The sequence below is a fragment of the Pleurodeles waltl genome, chromosome 10 (genome assembly GCF_031143425.1).
Source record: "Pleurodeles waltl isolate 20211129_DDA chromosome 10, aPleWal1.hap1.20221129, whole genome shotgun sequence".
Classification (NCBI taxonomy): Eukaryota; Metazoa; Chordata; class Amphibia; order Caudata; family Salamandridae; genus Pleurodeles; species Pleurodeles waltl.
In genome coordinates, this window is record NC_090449.1 from 96,052,488 (window position 1) to 96,077,492 (window position 25,005).

General features: G+C 48.7%; 1 protein-coding gene across 1 annotated transcript in view; it reads left to right on the top strand.

Moving 5' to 3' along the window:
• Nucleotides 1-25,005, top strand: part of FAM20C (FAM20C golgi associated secretory pathway kinase) — a 288,452-nt gene that overhangs the window by 64,831 nt on the left and 198,616 nt on the right. The window contains exon 3 of the mRNA XM_069209831.1: nt 5,676-5,754. Within this exon, the coding sequence (XP_069065932.1) occupies nt 5,676-5,754 (79 nt within the window). The remainder of the gene's footprint in view (nt 1-5,675; nt 5,755-25,005) is intronic.

The following is a 25,005-nucleotide window of genomic DNA, read 5'->3' on the forward strand; positions in this document are numbered from 1 at the left end:
TTGCATCCTATTGTAACTATACATTGTTTGCACTGTTTTCTAAGACTATACTGCATATTTTTGGTATTGTGTACATATATCTTGTGTATGTTTCCTATCCTCTCACTGAGGGTACACTCTGAGATACTTTGGCATATTGTCATAGAAATAAAGTACCTTTATTTTTAATATAATTGTGTATTATGTTTTCTTATGATATTGTGCAAGCGACACTTGTGGTACTGTAGGAGCTTCACTTGTCTCCTAGTTCAGCCTAAGCTGCTCTGCTAAGCTACCATTATCTATCAGCCTATGCTGCTAGACACCCTATACACTAATAAGGGATAACTGGGCCTGGTGCAAGGTGCAAGTACCCCTTGGTACTCACTACAAGCCAGTCCAGCCTCCTACAGATATATAAACAACGCATAAGTTCTGAAAATACGTTGGTATCCATTATGGTTCTATTCAGAAAGCAAGGAGATATCTCATGTTGTTTCTTGTAATATAATTTAACTCCCTGAGGATGCAGAACCACTTTTCTGCAGCTTTTTCCACGAAAAAGAAATTAACAAGAAGCGGAATCTATGACATTTTAACAATGTGTGTAATTGTTACTGAGCATGAGAGGTCCTTACAGAAGAACTTTGTGATTGTTTGATCTTTTGATTAGTTACTATAGGATCTACTTAAAAAAGCGTTTGCAATGCAATGGGTCTCCCTTTCACTCGAGGTACTGCTATTAGCGTGGTAAATTCCAAACTGGACTTGTCTTTCCACACAAACTGAAAATATAAAGTAAAACAGTTTACATAAGCAAGCTGATTCAAAGCGCCGCTGTGAGCGCGTAGAGAGAGACAAGCGGGAAAATAAGTTCTCTCGCAGTAAAAGTTATCAGCAAAAGTGCAATTGTCAATGCAACAGGGTCAGTGTCCAAGGCGGTTACAAAACCACCCTAAGGAAGAACAAACGTAAAGCAGTTACCAACGAAAACAAAGGATTTTTAAGAGTCAAGAACATGAATGAGTGATAGTGATGGATGTGCAGTAGGCGTGGTTAAAAGCCCAGACACATACCAACACGTTGGAATAGCTGCTATGCTCAACCTAAAAAGGATTCCTTTACTGGCCATGGTACTGTGGGATCTTCTAGAGTGCTGTGCCTCTCTAAGAACTGTACCTTTTGGGGAAGATGGGGAGAATGCCTTTGCTTTATTGGTGTAGTTATTTAGATAGTTACAGCAGCATAACGGTTGAGGTGTTGTGCATAGCATCTGAAACAGTACAAAGGGCAGAGTAGGTAAGATTACTCACACGTAAAGTTAATTGGACAGATTAATTTTGGTTAAATACTCCAGTCTGTGGTTATAATTGGCTAGGCCAACGTAACATGAGGACTTTACAAAGAAAGAGTCTTACTTAGATTTTGAAGGTGGCATACTTAGGGGGTTTACATCGTCCACCGAAGTCCCGACGGGCAGGTTGCGGCCAGTGCAGCCACCTCTCTGTGGGCCCCATTACGAGTTTCCTGCTGGGTCAACGGGCGGAAACAGAGTGTCCACCTACTGGCCCAGCAGAAAACGCACTACAACATTATCGCCGGCTCATAATCGAGCCAGCGGTAATGCAGTAGTGTGTAGGGTTCCCCAGTATCCATCGCAAAGATCACTGTCTGCAAAGCAGACAGTGAACTGTGTGAAGGGGCTGGCCAGGGGTGGCCATGCACTGCCCATGCCAAGTAGACCCCCTGGGGCACCCTGCACCCCGTCTCCATCAGCCGTTACATGGCTGTGCTACCATAATCCCCAGAGTGTAGCACTGCCATGTTGGATTAGGACCACCAGCCAGTTGAGACACCATGTCCTGGTGGAGCTGGCTGTCCGATTACTGCACGACCGCCGCGGTCATAATGTGGCAGTCAGACCACCACCAAAGCAGTTGGACCACCGCTTTGACAGCAGACAGACCACCACCATGACCCTGGCGGTCAATAGAACCCCCTAAATCATAACAAATGGCAGATGTCCGCCCTCCTTACAACAAATGCATTATAGCTTATGGCACGTGTATTATGGTGGATGGGATAAACATCACATTTTGACAGAGTATTCCATCCATTAAACTTTAGCTGAGACTCTTACTCAAACTAATGACATATCTTGATTCTAGAAGGCATACTAAAAGCAGATATACAATAGACCTAATGGTTATATAGTTGGTTTTGCTTGTTGTAGCTGCCCTTTCAGCGTGATTTTGAAGATTAGAATTAAGTCCACGTTTTGAATGACAGCTGGCAAATTCCATTGGAAGTGGTCTGGAAGATAATAGGTAGTAAAAGTAGATGAGGCACATGGGGTATGGTTGTAGTTAGGAAGTTAAGATCACCAGTTTGAAGGTTGCATGATGAATCATAATGAATTAATGCGTCAACAAGAAAACTGAGGGAAAAAACTGTTCATTGTGTCTTATACTAGTTTTAATAGTTTGTACAGTACTCTGTTTTTGGCATTTATCCACTCAACTTACTGGCAATAGATGGACATGGGAGTGAGCCAGGGGATATTAATTAAAGTTTAGATTAGAAAGTACAGAATATTAGTTATCTCTTGGAGGGCAGGAGTAAATAAGTAGGCTGACCAGAAGACTATTAGAGTAATCCAATGAAAAGAAAATGCTGAAGATCAATGAGTTGATTAAGAACCTTTTCCTCCTTCCAGAAACTCAAGCTGAAGAACTCCTAAAGCATAGCTAAATATTATACATTGACTTATGCTATGTAGTACTTTGTTCTTTAAGAGGTCCAAAGCATTAGGCCTTTGACCAACACAATTAGTGTTCCAGTTTTCTCAACTATTTGCGATGGAGCACCTCTTTGCAAATGTTTGAAGATAAAGTATTTTAGAGCTGGAGACGTACAGGTATGGAATAAAAAGACTTTACACCAGGGGCAACTGGTTTTCATGTCCAGAAGTGGCATTGTCCTGCCACCCTCCGGGGAGAGGCAAGAACAAGGAAATAAACATAGAACAGCTAAAAAATAAATCACATCTCTGAGACAGTGTCCTAAATGTACTGGGTGAATTCTAGTGAACTTTGCAGACGTCCTACTGTGTAAGCACCAGCTGGGTGAGGTTTCTTGGACCTGCAGGTACAAGCTACAGCAGTTACATCATAGGAGAGGGAGTGATGAATTAAAAAGCAAGTGATCCAGTTACTTTTGGGGCACATGAATAGTGGTCCTGGGAGGAGTTACAAAACTCCATTCAATTCAGTGGCTGGGGCAGGCTTATGAGAACAATGAGGGAGTGGGTGGCAACAATTTGATGGTCACCACAAAGGGGCAGGCTGTAGGAGGGGAGCATGGGTCTGCTTTCCTGGCAGTAACACGTTTAGTACTGCACATAGTTTCACTTTGAAAAAACACTTTATGGAGCTGAGCACGACAGAGTGCTCTTTATCTCTACTGCTGAGGCCAAGAGAGGGAAGTTACCAGCTGCAGACCACAATTGAACTAGTGGTCTTGGAAGTAAGTGTGCAGTTGAGCTTCTGTATGCGTTAGGGACACCGTCAACCCCAGCCCCCTTTAGGAACTTCAGTTTGGTGGGGTTCTTGATGGGCCTCTTCTGTCTGCAGCTTGGCAGTCAAATGCTCATACCTAACTTGGGAGGGTGAGTGAGTGAAAGGAATGATGGATGGATGGATGAAATGGTGGATGGATGGATGCATGGATGAATGAGTGAGAGGATGGACATAAGAATGGAAGAATGGAAGGCAGGGAGGGTGTATGTGTGAAAGGGAGAATGGATGAATGGAAGAATGGATGAGAGAAAGGGTAGATGGATGGTAGAATAAGTGAAAGGATGGATCAATGGTTCAGTGGAAGGGTAAATGAATGGATGAGTGGATGGATGGATGGATGATGGAGTGAAAGTATGGAGGGGTGAGCGAAAGGATGAATGAGCAAAAGGATATGTGTTAAGATGGATGAGTAAAACAATTGATGGGTGAGTGAAGTGCAGTGTTGATGGATGTTTGGATAAAGGAATGATTGCGTGAAAGGGTGACTTGATTGATGGATGAATAGATGGATGAGTGAGTGAAACAATGGATGGCTGAGTTAAAGGGTAAATAGAGGGATGTATGAATGGATGAATGGATGGGACAAAGGGTGAATGGATGGGGCGAAGGGTGGATGGATGGGTCTAAGGATGGATTGCTGAGTGAAAGGGTGAATAGATGGATGAGACAAAGGGAGGATGATGGATGGATGGAGTGAAAGGATTGATAGATGGAGCAAAAGGGTGGAAGGATGAATGAAAGAATAGATGGATTATTGAACTGATGGATGAATGAGGTAGGGATAAGTGAAAGAATGTATGAATGAGTGGATGGATTGGTTTGATGGATAGGTGTTCCTGGACCATTGGTTGTTCTCCTTTATGGGCTCCACAGCTACACTATACCCTCCTTGTTTTGTGGTTCAGTTTTATTGTATCAAGAGTGAATAATTATCACTCTTGATATGATAAAAATATAATGCAGATCCGCTTCGGTTCCAGCAACAAACTGAGGCAGCTAGTGACATTGTTTGATTACTGACACAGGTACATGAAGGTCCCAGCACCAGCCTCCAGAGATACTGTTCACAGATGGTGAAATCCCAGCACCGTGTGCATGTCTGTGCGACTATGTACGTGAGTTAAAGTGAGAGAGCGTCAGTGAAGGAGTAAGTCAGGGTGAACAAGAAAGAGTGACAGTAAAGACCAGTTTGTGTGAGAATGAATGTAGTAAGTGAGGGAGAATGACAGTGAGTGTAAGTGAGTGTTACAGTGTGTGAAACTGAGTTACAGTAAGACTGAGTAATTCAGAATGAGTTAGACTGAGTAGAACTGAGTGAGAAAGAGTGGGCCAGAGTAGAATGAGTGAGGCTGCGTAAATTAATGAGACCAAGTGCGACTGAATGAGTCAGAATGAGACAGTAAACGTAGTGGAAGAAATAGTGAGAAAACCCTTCAAGAAAATGCTCCTTGGCATTCGAACCATGTATTACACCCCACCACTTCTAAAGATCACCAGCCGCCACTGCTTTATACTCATATTTGTTTCCAAAATTAAATAACTGTAATTGACGAATTCATAGTGCATAACATATGTGTGAGTTAGGGCATGATTGCTTTTCTTTAACATTGAAGAGTTGCTTTACGGTTATAATGTGGAACTGTTACTTGCACGGGTAAGGAAAGGAAACTGATTGAATTCGGGCAAAATTACATAAATCTGCTTTGTTTATATACATTTAATAATCATGAAGTGGCTGAGTCTATCTTGGCTGGGTCTATCATATGTAGCCTCATGAAACACAGTAATGATAGTTTGAAAATAGGTATGCTATAGTTTTCCGTGAAACCCTGGCTCGGGCACCTCACTTGCTACTTGCAAGAAAAGACAAGTGTTTGCAAAAAAATCAAGACAAATCTTCAGCGTGCCACATATGTAATGCAACCGTCTGGCTGATGTTCCTGGAAAGCCCAGCTCTCCAGCAAAGCAGCACTGTGCTCTTTAGAAAATCACTGTATGCCAGAGGTAAATTGTAAACCAATATCTGACTCTAAATAAAACAGTGTAATCCACATTCTTTGCTGTGGGGAAAATGCTCCTTGTTACATTCATTGCTTTTGTATTCTTCTCGCCCCGCAGCAATGAAGTCAGGAGGCACGCAGCTGAAGCTCATCATGACATTCCAAAATTATGGACAAGCCTTGTTCAAGCCAATGAAGTAAGTGATAAATGCCGAGGGGCACCATTTATGTGCACCGTTCCACGCTTTTTCGCCGTCTTCATCTATATGTGAGCGCTTATTTCTCGACTCGTGGGTTGCTTTGCTGATTTGGGATTTCAAAGACTAGTGAGAATCTCTGTACCGGCCCCATGGGACCAGCTTTGCGTTTTTTAGGGGAACCCATGATTAATAATTGCCATCAATGTGTTGCTGCTTTCAGCCCCCATGATTTATCTGAGCACCTCCCTTATCTTTAAAAGCAAATTGTCTTTTAGCTGTCGCGAGATTAAGTCATTGGTTTCTTTAGGCCTCTTATCAGTGACTGTTTGTTACTAGCCTGCAGCCGTGAGTTGTGATTAAGATTATGTTGAAATGAACGATGCTGTGAAGGATCATGGGACTCCACTTCCCGTGAAAGTCATGTAGTGTTTGTGATGTCATTTCCTCTACCCTTGTGATTTAACAGCAGTGCCTCAGGCTGTTTTCTAACATACTGCAGGAGTCTCAATGAGAGTGTACTACACTTGCCAACAACTAGCAAGCAATAAAAAGGGAGATTTTGAAAAACATACCAGAGGAATGTATTTTCCAACTGACTTTCTTTCAGCTGGAGGGTGGATCTAAAATAAAGCGATTCTTCGCTTTAAAATTTGGGAGTCTCCACTCCACTGTACCACGAAGTCAACATGCCACAACACCGCGATCTCCTAATACATTCACAACACTGGCACCTTTCCGGGCACCCACTCACGTCACTCTCATTGCACCATTATAGTGAGATGGCATTAGTAACCATGATTTGTCTTTTATATGCCATGTTAGAAATGGGGTCTTTGGTTGACAGTCAGGTTACCCCCTGTTCAAGCAAGGACCCTCACTCTAGTCAGGGTAAAAGAGAATCACCCTCAGCTAACCCCTGCTTACCCCCTTGGTAGATTGGCAGAGCAGTAGGCTTAACCTCAGAGTGCTAGGTGTAAAGTATTTGTACCAACACACACAGCAACTTAATGAAAACACTACAAAATGACACAACACCAGTTTAGAAAAATAGGAAATATTTATCTAAACAAAACAAGACCAAAACGACAAAAATCCGACATACACAAGTCAAGTTATACATTTTTAAAGATTAAACTCAAAAATAGCGCTTAGAAACAAAAATGCTTCGATGAGATGTTAACACGGCGTCGTGACCGAGTTGTTCCCAACAAGCCGACACCAGCGGCGCCGGACACGGAGTCGTGTAGACCCCCAAGTACAGTACCTTTGGTGAAGAGTGAAAACAAGCTGATGCGCGAAGTCGGGGATCGCGGCGTCTGTGCGAAACGTTGAATCCACGCACTTCGAGCGGCGTCGGTCATGACGTGGTGCGGCGACTTCCACGGAGTCGCGGACTTCAGCGGGGCTGCTGCGGCATCGGGCCAGCGAAGAGCGCCGCGTTCCAGCGAAGGTCACGGCGTCAGGTGCAGGCGGTGTTACCGGATTCAGCAGCGGCGTCAGTCCGGAGTCGTCCGAAGTCGATTTTCTTGGATTTCCACCAGCTTTCCTTTCAAGGGCCCAGGGACTGGATAGGTCACTACTTGTCAGAGCAGGAGTCTCTCCAGAGACTCCAGGTGCTGGCAGAGAGAAGTCTTTGCTGTCCCTGAGGCTTCAAACAACAGGAGGAAAGCTCTAACTCAAGCCCTTAGAGATTTCTTCACAAGATGGAAGGCACACAAAGTCCAGTCTTTGTCCTCTTACTCTGGCAGAAGGAGCACTGCAGGAAAGCTCCACAAAGCACAGTCACAGGCAGGGCAGCACTTCTTCCTCAGCTATCAGCTCTTCTCCAGGCAGAGGTTCCTTTTGGTTCCAGAAGTGTTTCTAAAGTATATAGATTTGGGTGCCCTTCTTATACCCATTTTAGTCTTTGAAGTCACCTTTCTTCAAAGGGGACTCACACCTACTTGTGAAATCCTGCCTTGCCCAGGCAAGGCATCAGACACACAGCAGGGGGTTGGAGCCGGCATTGTCAGAGGCAGGCACAGTCCTTTCAGATGAGAGTGACCACTCCACCCCTCCCTCCTAGCAGAGATGGCTAATCAGGAAATGCAGGTTACACCCCAGCCCCCTTTGTGTCACTGTCTAGTGCGAGGTTGTTAGAAATGGGGTTTCTGGTTGGCAGTCAGGTTACCTCCTGTCCAAGCAAAAGCCCTCACTCTAGTCAGGGTAAGTCACACACTATCCAAGATTATCCTGTGCCCACCCTCTGGTAGCTTCGCACGAGCAGTCAGGCTTAACTTAGAAGGCAATGTGTAAAGTATTTGTGCAATAAATCATACAATACCACCATATAGCACCACAAAAATACACCACACAGTGTTTAGAAAAATATATAATATTTATCAGGATAATTGTAGGTCAAAAAGAATAAAGTTGCAATGGAAAATTGTAGAAATATCACAGGGAAGTGATATAAAGTGTCTTAAGTCTTTAGAATGCAATACAGTGTCTTTCAAGCACAAAGTACCTGGTTTCTGGTGGAAAATCTCCTCAGAGGGCCACAGGAGAAGAGATGCGTGGAAAAAGGGGTGTGTGCGTCGATTTCTCCTCAGCACACACAGACTTGCGTCGGTCTTTTCCACGCGGGGAAGTCGGGCGTCGTTTTCCGGCGCGCAGACAGTCTCTTTTTGTGGATCGCGGGGATTACCAGATGTCCCGGGTCTGTGCGTGGATTCTCCTGCTTGTTTTCCGGCTGCGCGTCGTTCTGCGGGGCTGCGCGTCGAAGTTTCGATCTCACGGTAGGCGTCGCGTCGATTTCTCCTTGGAAGTCGGGCGGCGTTGTCCTTGCGAGGCCGGGCGTCGAAAGTTTGGTCTCACGGCAGGCGTCGCGTCGATTTCTCTTTGGAAGTCGGGCGGCGTTGTCCTTGCGAGGCCGTGCGTCAAAGTTTCGTACTCACGGTGGGCGTCGCGTCGATTTCTCCTGGAAAGTCGAGCGGCTTTGTCCTTGCGAGGTTGTGCGTCGAAGTCTCGATCGTCCCGAGGGCGTCGCGTCGATCAGCGTCGGTGTGCGGCGTTTTTCTCGCCGCGAAACAAGCTGTGCGTCGAAATTTTCGGCGCACGGAGTGTCCAAGTGAAAGGAAGAAGTCTTTTTGGTCCTGAGACTTCAAGGAACAGGAGGCAAGCTCTATCCAAGCCCTTGGAGAGCACTTTCACAGCCAGACAAGAGTTCAGCAAGGCAGCAGGGCAACAGCAAGACAGCAGTCCTTTGTAGAAAGCAGACAGGTGAGTCCTTTGAGCAGCCAGGCAGTTCTTCTTGGCAGGATGTAGTTTCTGGTTCCGGTTTCTTCTCCAGCAAGTGTCTGATGAGGTAGGGCAGAGGCCCTGTTTTATACCCAAATGTGCCTTTGAAGTGGGGGAGACTTCAAAGAGTGGCTAAGAAGTGCACCAGGTCCCCTTTCAGTTCAATCCTGTCTGCCAGGGTCCCAGTAGGGGGTGTGGCAGTCCTTTGTGTGAGGGCAGGCCCTCCACCCTCCCAGCCCAGGAAGACCCATTCAAAATGCAGATGTATGCAAGTGAGGCTGAGTACCCTGTGTTTGGGGTGTGTCTGAGTGAATGCACAAGGAGCTGTCAACTAAACCTAGCCAGACGTGGATTGTAAGGCACAGAAGGATTTAAGTGCAAAGAAATGCTCACTTTCTAAAAGTGGCATTTCTAGAATAGTAATATTAAATCCGACTTCACCAGTCAGTAGGATTTTGTATTACCATTCTGGCCATACTAAATATGACCTCCCTGCTCCTTTCAGATCAGCAGCTGCCACTTCAACAGTGTATGAGGGCAGCCCCAATGTTAGCCTATGAAGGGAGCAGGTCTCCCAGTAGTGCAAAAACGAATTTAGGAGTTTTACACTACCAGGACATATAACTACACAGGTACATGTCCTGTCTTTTACCTACACAGCACCCTGCTCTAGGGGATACCCAGGGCACACATTAAGGGTGACTTATATGCAGAAAAAGGGGAGTTCTAGGCTTGGCAAGTACTTTTAAATGCCAAGTCGAGGTGGCAGTGAAACTGCACACAGGCCTAGCAATGGTAGGCCTGAGACAAGGAAAAGGGGCTACTTAAGTGGGTGGCACAATCCGTGCTGCAGGTCCACTAGTAGCATTTAATCTATATGCCCTAGGCACCTGGAGTGCACATGACTGGGGACTTATAAGTAGATTAAATAGTTCAATCAGGTATGATCCAAAGTTACCATGTTTACAGAGAGAGAGCATATACACTTTATCACTGGTTAGCAGTGGTAAAGTGCGCAGAGTCTAAAAACCAGCAAAAACAGTATCCAAAACGAGGAGGGAGGCAGGCAAAAAGTTAGGGGTGACTACCCTAAGGCTGTCAGGTCTAACATGTGTCCCCCCCAGCTGAAAGTGGGGAGAGCTACCCGACCTCTTGGGAGCTCTCATCGCTAAGGCGGAAGTACCTGGAGAGACCATCAGCATTGGCGTGGTCAACCCCTGGGCGATGTTCCACCGTAAAGTCCATCCCCTGTAGGGAAATGGACCACCTCAAGAGTTTTGGATTCTCACCCCTCATCTGCATGAGCCATCTGAGGGGCCTGTGGTCTGTCTGAACTAGGAAGTGAGTCCCAAACAGGTAGGGTCTCAGCTTCTTCAGTGCCCAGACCACAGCAAAAGCTTCTCTTTCAATAGCACTCCACCTCTGTTCCCGTGGTAATAGTCTTCTGCTAATAAAGACTACCGGTTGATCTCTGCCCTCCTCATTTAGCTGTGCTAGAACTGCCCCTATGCCATGCTCCGAAGCGTCTGTCTGCACGATAAATTCCTGGGAGTAGTCAGGGGCCTTGAGCACGGGGGCCGTGCACATGGCTTCCTTCAGGGCGTCAAAGGCTTTCTGACAAGCCTCTGTCCAATTCACCAACCTAGGTTGCTTCTTGGAAGTGAGTTCTGTCAAGGGTGTTGCAATGGTACCATAGCCCTTGACAAATCGGCGGTAGTATCCTGTGAGGCCTAGAAAGGCTCTCACCTCCGTCTGGGTTCGGGGTGGTTGCCAGGCCTTGATAGTTTCAATCTTGGCCTGGAGTGGCTGCACCTTGCCACCACCCACTAGGTGTCCTAAGTACACCACGGAACCCTGCCCAATCTGGCACTTACTGGCCTTGATGGTCAGGCCTGCCTGTTGCAGGGCCTGAAGCACCTCCTTGAGGTGAAGCAGGTGTTCCTCCCAGCTGGAACTGTAGACAGCTATGTCATCCAGGTAGGCTGCACAGAAGGCATCCTTGCCAGCTAGGACCCCGTTAACCAACCGTTGGAAGGTAGCGGGGGCATTTTTCAACCCAAACGGCATCACCCGGAACTGGTAATGGCCATCCGGGGTTGAAAATGCGGATCTTTCCTTGGCCCCCTCAGTTAGGCCGATCTGCCAGTACCCTGAAGTAAGATCAAACGTACTCAGGAACTTGGCAGCGCCTAGCCTGTCCACGAGCTCATCAGCTCGGGGGATGGGGTGAGCATCAGTCCGTGTGACTGAGTTGAGACCCCGGTAGTCCACACAGAACCGGAGTTCTGGCTTCGCACCTGGGGCAGTAGCCTTAGGGACCAATACCACTGGGCTGGCCCAGGGACTACTGGATTTCTCAATGACCCCTAGAGTCAACATCTTGGAGACCTCCTCCTTGATGCTGGCCTTCACCTTATCCGACAACCTGTAAATTTTGTTTTTCACAGGGAGACTGTCACCGGTGTCAATATCATGAACACAGAGGTGGGTCAGCCCAGGAGTAAGGGAGAATAGGGGGGAGAACTGCTCCAACAGCTCATAACAGTCTCCTTTCTGATTTAGAGTCAGGGAGTCAGACAGAATGACCCCGCTTACTGACCCATCACCTTCTTGTGCAGAGAGGAGGTCGGGGAGAGGTTCACTCTCCTCTTCCGTTCCTTCATCTGTGACCAGAAGCATGTTGATCTCCGACCTCTCACAATGAGCTTTTAGTCGGTTCACATGGAGCACCCTTAGGGGATTCCTAGGGGTTTTGAGGTCCACTAGGTAAGTGGCCTCCCCTTTCCGCTCCTTTATTTCAAATGGGCCAGACCAGCGGTCCTGGAGAGCTCTGGGCTCTACTGGCTCCATTACCCACACTTTGTCTCCAGGTTGAAACTCTACCAGGGTGGCCTTCTGGTCATACCATTGTTTCATCACCTCTTGACTGGCCTCAAGGTTATCTTGGGCTTCTTTCCAGAAGCGGGTCATCTGGTTGCGGAGGGCCAACATATAGCTGACCACATCCTGAGGGGGTGTCTTTGGAGCTTTCTCCAATCCCTCCTGGACAATGCTTAAGGGTCCCCTGACAGGGTACCCATAGAGAAGTTCAAAGGGACTGAACCCTACTCCTCTCTGGGGGACCTCTCTGTAAGCAAAGAGAAGGCATGGTAAGAGGACGTCCCACTTACGCCTCATGGCCTCAGGAAGGCCACCAATCATGCCTTTCAGGGTCTTGTTGAATCTCTCCACAAGACCGTTCGTCTGGGGGTGATAGGGTGTGGTGAACTTGTAGGTTACCCCACACGCATCCCACAGAGACTTCATGTATGCAGACACGAAGTTAGTGCCTCTGTCAGACACTATTTCCTTGGGGAATCCCACACGGGTAAATATCCCCATCAGGGTTCTGGCCACCACCGGTGCAGTTACTGTCCTTAGAGGGATTGCCTCTGGGTAACGGGTGGCATGGTCCACCAAAACCAGGATGAACCTGTTGCCTAAGGCAGTTTTGGGGTCCAAGGGACCAACAATGTCGATGCCCACCCTTTCAAAGGGGGTGCCAACGACAGGAAGTGGAATCAGGGGGGTTTTAATCCTTTTTCCTGCTTTACCACTAGCCTGGCAGGTAGGACAGGATCTGCAGAATTTGTCTGAGTGTGTCCTTTTTTTGGGCCCAAAAAAGTGGGTGACAAGCCTGTTAAAGGTCTTGCCCTGCCCCAAATGTCCTGCCAGGGGAATGTCGTGAGCCAGACCCAGTAGGAAGGTTCGGTAACATTGGGGGACCACCAGCATACGTGCTGCCCCCAAGCCCGGAACCTTAGGCTCACTGTAGAGGAGATCATTCTCCCAATATAGGTGGTGATCGCCAGAGGCGTCGCCGGCTGCCTGGTTTGAGGCTTGTTTCCTCAAACCTTCTAGAGTGGGACATTCTTTCTGCGCCTTGCAGAATTCCTCCCTGGTGGGTCCACCCTCAACTTGCCAGCCAGCAAGCTCAGGTAAGTCACCTAGGGCGGCGATGTCTTCCCCAGTTGGCTCGGGAGCCTCCTCCTCAGGAGCCCCGTCAGCCACTGTGGGAACAGCGGGGGCCGGTTTCCCGCACCCCTGGTCCCTCCTCCTGGCAGCTCTCTGGGCCATCGTTCCAGGCTCCAGATGCCCTTGACTTCCCTCTCGGTCAGCCATGGACCGTGTGGTCATGCAGACCCACTCAGGTAACCCTAACATCTCCAGGTGAGACCTGAGCTCCACTTCTTTCCAGGCAGTGTGCTCAAGGTCATTGCCTAACAGACAATCTACAGGCATGGCAGGACTCACAGCTACTTTCAGAGTACCAGAGACCCCCCCCCACTCAAAGGGAACCAGAGCCACCGGTAGGTGACTCTCGCGATTGTCAGCGACTCTGACCTGGTGGAATGCATTAGGTACTATCTGCTCTGCTGACACCAGCTGACTCTTGATAGTAGTCATACTGGCTCCTGTGTCACGCAGAGCCTCCACCCTCTGCCCATCAATGGTGACCCACTGCCGGTACTTGGAAGTATTTCTGGGCATGTGGGCCTTGGCCACCATTTCTCCTTCTCCCAGGGACACTAGGGAAATCTCTACCTGCTCCCCAAAGCTAGTTGGGTCCATCTCCCCCCCGAGTGCTACACTAGTCAACCCAGGTGCCTGTCCGGTAGTGGACGGTGCCCTCTTGGGGCACTGTGGATCGCCTTTGTAGTGACCATATTGGTAACACTCCATGCATTTGGGGCTAGATTTTCCTGACCTGTCAAATGTCCCTGGCTTTTTCCCAAATTTGGAAAAGGAAGGGTTGCCACCCCCTCCCTGGGAATTCTTTTGGGGGCCTTTAGAGAGTTCCTTATCTGTAAGTTTATCTCCCCCCTCTTTCTTCTGTTGGGAACCCTGACCACCTTTGTGGGAGTCCCCCCCAGGTACCTTTTTGGACACTCTGGTGCTAACCCAGAGGTCCGCCTCCTCAGCAAGCTTCCTGGGATCAGTCAGCTTACTATCCACTAGGTGCTGGCGCAAATCTGTATAAGTAACATTAAGCATATGCTCTCTCAGGATCAAGTCATATAAACCTTTATAATCTGCTACTTTGTTGCCCCGCACCCATCCATTCAGTGCCTTACTAGAGAAATCAAAGAAATCTACCCATGTTTGTGTGGTTTGTTTGGTGCTGTCCCTGAACCTCTGACGGTATCCCTCAGGGGTCAGCCCAAACTTGGCAAGTAAAGTGGCTTTCTGGAGTGGGTATGTGTTTTGATCCGGTGGATCCAATGTGAGAAGTGTGTCCCTCCCCAATGGCGGCACATAACCCCACATAGCTACCCCCCATTGCCCTTCAGGAACCTCATGAGCCCTTAGTGCAACTTCATAAGCAGCTAACCATTTATCTATGTCATCTCCCACCACAAAACTGGGCACCACATTTTTGGGTATACGAACCTTCTTTTCTCCAGCAGGTCCTGTCTGTATGCTGCCACCATTATTGCTGGATTCAGACTGTCTTGCCTTGATCTCCAGCTCCTTGAGACTCAGTTCATGAGCTAACAATAGTTTCTTTTCAGCCAAAGCTCTTTCAGCTTCCACTTGTTTGGCTGCTCTTTCAGCTTCTGCTTGTTTGGCTGCCCTTTCAGCTTCTGCTTGAATCTGTTTGGCTGTCCTTTCAGCTTCAATCTGTTTGGCTGCTCTTTCAGCCTCAGCTTGTTTGGCTTCTCTTTCTGCTCTCCTCTCCTCCTGTTGTGCCTCAATTTTCAGTTTTGCCATTTGCAATTGGAACTCCCTTTCCTCTCTCCTTTCCTCTGCGGTCAGGCTTTGCATGGAGACACTGCTCCCTGGTCTGGAAGGGTGCACAATTGCAGTGGTAACACCATCCATAGATAGTGAAAATCCTTCTGAGGGGCCATTTTCTGGCTCCTCTTCCTCCTCATCCTCTAAATGGGCTTCTGCCCAGGCCCTCAGCGCCACTTGAAAGTCCTCCTTTCTGGAGGCCCCCTGGGTGGGTACCCTTAATGCCCTGCAGAATCCTCTTAGTTGTTTGACCGTGTATGTATCCAACTGGACTAGGTCAAAGTCCCCTGTCTGAGACCCAGTCAGAGACATGTTGAGTGAGGATTTAGTTTTTGAAAATTGTCAGGAAAAAAACGGATTTTCAAAAAGAGATAAAAACCAAGTTGACCTTCAACTGTGGGTAGGTAGTGAAATACTTAGCTACTGTATGTCACTGCACAAATACAAGTCCTATCCTCACCGCTGATCACCAATGTTAGAAATGGGGTTTCTGGTTGGCAGTCAGGTTACCTCCTGTCCAAGCAAAAGCCCTCACTCTAGTCAGGGTAAGTCACACACTATCCAAGATTATCCTGTGCCCACCCTCTGGTAGCTTGGCACGAGCAGTCAGGCTTAACTTAGAAGGCAATGTGTAAAGTATTTGTGCAATAAATCATACAATACCACCATATAGCACCACAAAAATACACCACACAGTGTTTAGAAAAATATATAATATTTATCAGGATAATTGTAGGTCAAAAAGAATAAAGTTGCAATGGAAAATTGTAGAAATATCACAGGGAAGTGATATAAAGTGTCTTAAGTCTTTAGAATGCAATACAGTGTCTTTCAAGCACAAAGTACCTGGTTTCTGGTGGAAAATCTCCTCAGAGGGCCACAGGAGAAGAGATGCGTGGAAAAAGGGGTGTGTGCGTCGATTTCTCCTCAGCACACACAGACTTGCGTCGGTCTTTTCCACGCGGGGAAGTCGGGCGTCGTTTTCCGGCGCGCAGACAGTCTCTTTTTGTGGATCGCGGGGATTACCAGATGTCCCGGGTCTGTGCGTGGATTCTCCTGCTTGTTTTCCGGCTGCGCGTCGTTCTGCGGGGCTGCGCGTCGAAGTTTCGATCTCACGGTAGGCGTCGCGTCGATTTCTCCTCGGAAGTCGGGCGGCGTTGTCCTTGCGAGGCCGGGCGTCGAAAGTTTGGTCTCACGGCAGGCGTCGCGTCGATTTCTCTTTGGAAGTCGGGCGGCGTTGTCCTTGCGAGGCCGTGCGTCAAAGTTTCGTACTCACGGTGGGCGTCGCGTCGATTTCTCCTGGAAAGTCGAGCGGCTTTGTCCTTGCGAGGTTGTGCGTCGAAGTCTCGATCGTCCCGAGGGCGTCGCGTCGATCAGCGTCGGTGTGTGGCGTTTTTCTCGCCGCGAAACAAGCTGTGCGTCGAAATTTTCGGCGCACGGAGCGTCCAAGTGAAAGGAAGAAGTCTTTTTGGTCCTGAGACTTCAAGGAACAGGAGGCAAGCTCTATCCAAGCCCTTGGAGAGCACTTTCACAGCCAGACAAGAGTTCAGCAAGGCAGCAGGGCAACAGCAAGACAGCAGTCCTTTGTAGAAAGCAGACAGGTGAGTCCTTTGAGCAGCCAGGCAGTTCTTCTTGGCAGGATGTAGTTTCTGGTTCCGGTTTCTTCTCCAGCAAGTGTCTGATGAGGTAGGGCAGAGGCCCTGTTTTATACCCAAATGTGCCTTTGAAGTGGGGGAGACTTCAAAGAGTGGCTAAGAAGTGCACCAGGTCCCCTTTCAGTTCAATCCTGTCTGCCAGGGTCCCAGTAGGGGGTGTGGCAGTCCTTTGTGTGAGGGCAGGCTCTCCACCCTCCCAGCCCAGGAAGACCCATTCAAAATGCAGATGTATGCAAGTGAGGCTGAGTACCCTGTGTTTGGGGTGTGTCTGAGTGAATGCACAAGGAGCTGTCAACTAAACCTAGCCAGACGTGGATTGTAAGGCACAGAAGGATTTAAGTGCAAAGAAATGCTCACTTTCTAAAAGTGGCATTTCTAGAATAGTAATATTAAATCCGACTTCACCAGTCAGTAGGATTTTGTATTACCATTCTGGCCATACTAAATATGACCTCCCTGCTCCTTTCAGATCAGCAGCTGCCACTTCAACAGTGTATGAGGGCAGCCCCAATGTTAGCCTATGAAGGGAGCAGGTCTCCCAGTAGTGCAAAAACGAATTTAGGAGTTTTACACTACCAGGACATATAACTACACAGGTACATGTCCTGTCTTTTACCTACACAGCACCCTGCTCTAGGGGATACCCAGGGCACACATTAAGGGTGACTTATATGCAGAAAAAGGGGAGTTCTAGGCTTGGCAAGTACTTTTAAATGCCAAGTCGAGGTGGCAGTGAAACTGCACACAGGCCTAGCAATGGTAGGCCTGAGACAAGGAAAAGGGGCTACTTAAGTGGGTGGCACAATCCGTGCTGCAGGTCCACTAGTAGCATTTAATCTATATGCCCTAGGCACCTGGAGTGCACATGACTGGGGACTTATAAGTAGATAAAATAGTTCAATCAGGTATGATCCAAAGTTACCATGTTTACAGAGAGAGAGCATATACACTTTATCACTGGTTAGCAGTGGTAAAGTGCGCAGAGTCTAAAAACCAGCAAAAACAGTATCCAAAACGAGGAGGGAGGCAGGCAAAAAGTTAGGGGTGACTACCCTAAGGCTGTCAGGTCTAACAGAGGTGAAAAACAACCCAACTGTCAACCTGACCCAGACAGGGAATCCACAAACAAGGCAGAGTCACAAAATGGTTTAAGCAAGAAAATGCTCACTTTCTAAAAGTGGCATTTTCAAACGCACAATCTCAAAATCAACTTTACTAAAAGATGTATTTTTAAATTGTGAGTTCAGGGACCCCAAACTCCACATGTCCATCTACTCTCTAGGGGAATCTACGCTTTAATCATATTTAAAGGTAGCCCCCATATTATCCTATGAGAGAGACAGTCCTTGCAACAGTGAAAAACGAATTTAACAATATTTCACTGTCAGGACATATAAACCACATTACTATATGTCCTACCTTAACCATACACTGCACCCTGCCCTTGGGGCTACCTAGGGCCTACCTTAGGGGTGCCTTACATGTAACAAAAGGGAAGGTTTAGGCCTGGCAAGTGGGTACACTTGCCAAGTCGAATTTACAGAGTAAAAATACACACACAGACTCTGCAGTGGCAGGTCTGAGACATGATTACAGGGTTACTTGTGTGGGTGGCACAACCAGTGCTGCAGGCCCACTAGTAACATTTGATTTACAGGCCCTGGGCACCTCTAGTGCACTTTACTAGGGACTTAACAGTAAAACAAATATGCCAATCATGGAGAACCAATTACGTACATATTTTAAACAGGAGCCCTTGCACTTTAGCACTGGTTAGCAGCGGTAAAGTGCCCAGAGTAACAAAAACAGTAAAATCAGAGTCCAGCACACATCAACAACCTGGGGAACAGAGGCAAAAAGTTAAGGGAGACCACGCCAAGGATGAAAAGTCTAACATGTGTCCCCCCCCAGCTAAAAGTGCGGAGCAACTACCCAACCTCATGGGAGTTCTCATCACTAAGGCGGAAGAACCTGGACAGACCATCAGCATTGGCGTGCTCTGTACTAGGATGGTGTTCCACCGTAAAGTCCATCCCCTGTAGGGAAATGGACCACCTCAACAGTTTTGGATTCTCACCCCTCATCTGCATTAACCATCTGAGGGCCCTGTGGTCGGTCTGAACTCGGAAGTGAGTCCCAAACAAGTAGGGTCTTAGCTTCTTTAGTGCCCAGACCACAGCAAACACTTCACGTTCTATGGCACTCCACCTACGTTCCCTGGGTAGTAACCTCCTGCTAATGAAGGCTACGGGTTGATCTAGGCCCTCTTCATTAAGCTGTGAGAGTACTGCTCCAATACCATGCTCTGAGGCGTCTGTTTGCACAACAAACTCCTTGGAGTAGTCAGGTGCCTTCAGCACAGGTGCTGTGCACATGGCAGCCTTCAGGGCATCAAAAGCGCTCTGGCAAGCCTCTGTCCAGATCACTTCCTTGGGTTGCTTCTTTGAAGTCAACTCAGTTAAGGGGGTAACAATGGTACCATATCCCTTAACAAACCTCCTGTAATATCCTGTGAGACCTAAAAAGGCTCTCACTTCAGTCTGGGTCTTGGGAGGCTCCCAAGCCAGAATCGTGTCAATCTTAGGCTGTAGGGGTGCCACCTGGCCACTCCCCACCTGGTGTCCTAAGTACACCACAGAACCCTGCCCTATTTGGCACTTGCTCGCCTTAATAGTGAGGCCTGCCTTCTGCAGGGCCTCTAACACTCCCCAGAGATGTTGCAGGTGTTCCTGCCATGTGGAACTAAACACAGCAATGTCATCCAGGTAGGCGGCACTGAATTCATCCAGTCCTGCCAACACCTGGTTGACCAACCTCTGAAAGGTGGCAGGGGCATTCTTCATCCCAAAGGGCATCACGTTGAAGTGGAAGTGCCCATCTGGGGTAGAGAATGCTGACCTCTCCTTTGCTCCCTCAGTTAAGGCAATCTGCCAGTACCCAGATGTTAAATCAAACGTACTGATGTACTTGGCAGCTCCTAACCGATCAATGAGCTCATCAGTTCGGGAGATGGGGTGTGCGTCAGTCTTGCTGACCGCATTGAGACCCCGGTAGTCCACACAGAACCTAAGTTCTGGAGTGGCACCAGGAGCAGCAGCCTTTGGGACCAATACCACTGGGCTGGCCCAAGTACTGCTGGAGTGCTCAATAACCCCTAGGGTTAACATTTTGGAGACTTCCTCCTTAATGCAAGCCCTGACCCTGTCAGTCACTCTGTAAACCTTATGTTTAACAGGTGTACTGTCCCCAGTGTCCATATCATGTGTGCACAGGTGTGTGACTCCTGGGATCAGGGAAAACAGTGAGGCGAACTGTCCCAACACGTGGCGACAGTCCCTCTGCTGTTCCTCAGTCAGGGAGGGGGAGAGGATCCCTCCCTCCACAGACCCATCTTTCTCTCCTGCAGACAGGAGGTCAGGAAGAGGCTCACTCTCTTCCTCCACCCCGTCATCTGTCGCTAGGAGCATGAATAGCTCAGTTCGCTCAAAGTGTGGTTTGAGGCGGTTGACATGTAGGACCCGCAAAGGGTTCCTGGGGGATTGCAAGTCTACCAGATAGGTGACCTCGCTCTTTCTTTCCACCACCTCAAAAGGCCCAGTCCACTTATCTTGGAGAGCCCTAGGCTCCACTGGTGCCATGACCCACACTTTTTGTCCAGGCAGAAACTCAACCAGAGTGGCATTCTGGTCGTACCACCGTTTCATATCCTCCTGGCTTGCTTCCAGGTTCTCCTGAGCGAGACTCCTGAAGCGGGCAGTCTGGTTTCTTAGTGCCAGCATGTAGCTAAATACATCCTGTGGTGGTTTACTAGGAGCTTTCTCCAAAGCCTCCTTCACCAGACTGAGCGGTCCCCTCACAGGGTGGCCATAGATGAGCTCAAAGGGGCTAAAGCCAAGTCCCTTTTGAGGCACCTCCCTGTAAGCAAACAGAAGGCATAGCAAGGGGACGTCCCATTTACGCCTCAAGGGCTCTGACAGGCCCTGAATCATGCCTTTCAAGGTGTGGTTGAATCTCTCAACCAGACCATTACTTTGGGGGGGGGGTAAGGTGTGGTGAACTTGTACGTTACCCCACACACCTTCCACAGTGACTTCATATAAGTGGATATGAAGTTTGTACCTCTATCGGATACCACTTCCTTGGGGAACCCCATGCGGGTAAAAACTCCCATCAAGGCACGTCCCACCACGGGGGGAGTGACCGTCCTTAGAGGAATGGCTTCTGGGTACCGAGTGGCATGGTCCACCAAGACCAGGATGAACCTGTTGCCCATGGCTGTCTTGGGATACAGAGGCCCCACAATGTCAATTCCTACCCTTTCAAAGGGAGTACTGACTACAGGTAAGGGTTGGAGGGGAGCTTTGCATTTCCCCCCACTCTTGCCACTTGCCTGACAAGTCTGACAAGACCTACAATAAGCAGCTGACTGCTTGTGCATCAAGGGCCAGTAAAAGTGTGAGGCAAGCCTCTTATAGGTCTTGTCCTGCCCTAGATGTCCTGCCAAAGGCACATCATGAGCCAAACCCAGTAGGAAGGCCCTGAAGCACTGGGGTACCACCAGCATATGAGCTGACCCAGGCTCAGGAACCTTAGGCTCACTATACAGGAGGCCATCCTCCCAATATATCAGGTGAGTACCTGGCGCCTCGCCAGCCGCCTGGGCTGCAGCCTGCTGCCGCAACCCCTCAAGAGTAGGGCACTTCTTCTGCGCTGTGCAGAATGCTTCCCTGGTGGGTCCCCCTTCCTGCTGCCACTGTGACAGCTCAGGGACCTCCCCCAGTTCAGCCACCTGCTCCCCTGTAGGTTCCGGGGCGTCACCCTCAGGCTCCGCCTCCTCCCGGACCGTGGGAACCTCGGGGGCCGGTTTCCCGCGCCCCCTGCCCTTCCTCTTCTTGGCGGTCCCCTGGGCCACTGTTTCAGGCTCCAGGGGCTCTTGACTACCCTGATTGGCTGCCATAGACCGGGTTGATACGCATACCCACCCAGGCAGACCCAACATCTCCAAGTGAGACCTGTGTTCCACCTCGTTCCAAGGGGAATCCTCCAGGTCGTTACCTAGCAAACAATCAACAGGCATGGTTGGAATCACAGCTACTTTCCAGGAACCTGAGACCCCCCCCAATTCAAAGGGAACCTGCGCCACTCTGCAGAGGCGCTCAGAGTTGTCTACCGCAACTACTTGGTGAAGTACCCGGGGATCAATCTGCTCTTCAGACACCAGGTGACTCCTCACTGTAGTCACACTGGCTCCTGTGTCTCTCAGAGCCTCCACCCTCTGTCCATTGATGGTCACCCATTGCCTGTACTTCTTAGTGTTATCAGGCACTATGTTTTTCTGGACCATCTCACTGTCCCCTAGTGAGACAAGGGTCATTTCTGCTGGTTCCCACCCACCTGAAACCAACTCCTCCCCAAGCGCTACACTGGCCAAACCCTGGGACGGTGCACCAGTGGGTGCCGGTGTACTTTTGGGGCATTTGGGGTCCCCCCTCACATGACCCACCTGGTCACATGCATAGCACTTACGTGGGGGACCACTTGCCACTGGCTTCCCTTTGGACAACCATGGCTTCTTTTCACTGGGGGGTTGGGAATCCTTACCCTGGGAATCAGTTTGGGGCCCTTTAGAGAACTCCCCCTGTTTGCCCTTACTCCCCCCTTTCTTCTGAGAGGGACCCTGCCCACCCTTGGCGTGGTCTCCCCCATACCTCTTTTGGACCCTGGTGCTCTCCCAGCTGTCCGCTTCCTGTGCAAGCTTCCTGGGGTCAGTCAGCTTGCTGTCAATGAGGTGCTGGCACAGCTCTGGAAAACATAAACTGTACAAGTGCTCCCAAGCAATTAAATTGTAAAGCCCCTCATACGTGTTTACCTTACTGCCCTTCACCCAACCATCCAGTGACCTGCAAAAAGAATCAACACATTCCAACCATGTTTGGGATTCCTTTCTCTTGTAGGATCTAAACTTCTCCTTATACTGCTCAGGGGTGAGACCATACCGGGTGAGTAAGGCCTCCTTCATGACAGGGTAGGTGAGATCCTGAGCATCCCCTAAGGCTGTCAGTGTGTCCCTCCCCTCTGCCTCAAAATGCTTCCACAGGGCTGCCCCCCAATGAGCTTCAGGGACCAGGTTCATGTGGAGAGCTGACTCATAACCCTTGAACCACAAGTAGATATCATCCTCCCTCTTATAATCCCTCACAAGGTTTTTTGGGATGTGTACCCTTCTTTCAGGCTGCACTCTCAGGTTGCTGCCACCATCTCTACTGGACTGGCTTCTATGATCCATCTCTCTCAAGCTAAGCTCATGAGCCATTGCTAACTTCCTCTCCTCAAGGGCTAGCCTCCTCTGCTCCAATTGGTACTCCCTTTCTGCCTGTCTGTCCTGTAACTCCTCAGGTGTCAGACCCTTGGATGAGACACTGCTACCTGCCCTGGAGACCTTCTCCCTGGACATACAGGCCCACCCACAATACCATTGTGTACTGAACACTCTTCCTCATCCTCCTCATCTCCCTCATCCTCTGTGTGCCCTTCAGTGCTCTTGGCTGTCACCCAGGCCCTCAGCGCCTTTTGCAGCTCCTCCTTCCTGGATGAGCTCTTAATGGGACAGTCAAAACTTTTACAGAACTGCTTTAACTGAGCTTTGGTATAACTCTCCAATTTCTCAAGGTCAAAGTCAGCTCCAACTGATGCATCTCCAAGTAGAGACATGATGAAAGGTAAAAAGAGTGCAAGGTTCCAAATGTAGAAACAAGTTCCCAAATGAAGTTCCAGAAAAGTCAATCACAGGATCAGCGAAAAAAGAAACTGAATGCAGAGCAAAAACAGTCCAAATAGAACAAAAACAAAAATCACCAGACTAGTAGTATGTGGTCACGTAGTGGTCTGAACTCAAACAGTAGTGTACACTTAATTACTGTATGTCAAGTACAAATACAAGTCCAAATCCCAACCGCTGATCACCAATGTTAGAAATGGGGTCTTTGGTTGACAGTCAGGTTACCCCCTGTTCAAGCAAGGACCCTCACTCTAGTCAGGGTAAAAGAGAATCACCCTCAGCTAACCCCTGCTTACCGCCTTGGTAGCTTGGCAGAGCAGTAGGCTTAACCTCAGAGTGCTAGGTGTAAAGTATTTGTACCAACGCACACAGCAACTTAATGAAAACACTACAAAATGACACAACACCAGTTTAGAGAAATAGGAAATATTTATCTAAACAAAACAAGACCAGAATGACAAAAATCCGACATACACAAGTCAAGTTATGAATTTTTAAAGATTAAACTCAAAAATAGCGCTTAGAAACAAAAATGCTTCGATGAGATGTTAACACGGCGTCGTGACCGAGTTGTTCCCAACAAGCCGACACTAGCGGCGCCGGACACGGAGTCGTGTAGACCCCCAAGTACAGTACCTTTGGTGAAGAGTGAAAACAATCTGATGCGCGAAGTCGGGGATCGCGGCGTCTGTGCGAAACGTTGAATCCACGCACTTCGAGCGGCGTCGGTCACGATGTGGTGCGGCGACTTCCACGGAGTCGCGGACTTCAGCGGGGCTGCTGCGGCATCGGGCCAGCGAAGAGCGCCGCGTTCCAGTGAAGGTCACGGCGTCAGTTGCAGGCGGCGTTACCGGATTCAGCAGCGGCGTCGGTCCGGAGTCGTCCGAAGTCGATTTTCTTGGATTTCCACCAGCTTTCCTTTCAAGGGCCCAGGGACTGGATAGGGCACTACTTGTCAGAGCAGGAGTCTCTCCAGAGACTCCAGGTGCTGGCAGAGAGAAGTCTTTGCTGTCCCTGAGACTTCAAACAACAGGAGGCAAGCTCTAACTCAAGCCTTTGGAGATTTCTTCACAAGATGGAAGGCACACAAAGTCCAGTCTTTGCCCTCTTACTCTGGCAGAAGCAGCACTGCAGGAAAGCTCCCCAAAGCACAGTCACAGGCAGGGCAGCACTTCTTCCTCAGCTATCAGCTCTTCTCCAGGCAGAGGTTCCTCTTGGTTCCAGAAGTGTTTCTAAAGTCTGTAGATTTGGGTGCCCTTCTTATACCCATTTTAGTCTTTGAAGTCACCTTTCTTCAAAGGGGACTCACACCTACTTGTGAAATCCTGCCTTGCCCAGGCAAGGCATCAGACACACAGCAGGGGGTTGGAGCCAGCATTGTCAGAGGCAGGCACAGTCCTTTCAGATGAGAGTGACCACTCCACCCCTCCCTCCTAGCAGAGATGGCTAATCAGGAAATGCAGGTTACACCCCAGCCCCCTTTGTGTCACTGTCTAGTGCGAGGTGAAAAACAACCCAACTGTCAAACTGACCCAGACAGGGAATCCACAAACAAGGCAGAGTCACAAAATGGTTTAAGCAAGAAAATGCTCACTTTCTAAAAGTGGCATTTTCAAACGCACAATCTCAAAATCAACTTTACTAAAAGATGTATTTTTAAATTGTGAGTTCAGGGACCCAAAACTCCACATGTCCATCTACTCTCTAGGGGAATCTACGCTATAATCATATTTAAAGATAGCCCCCATATTATCCTATGAG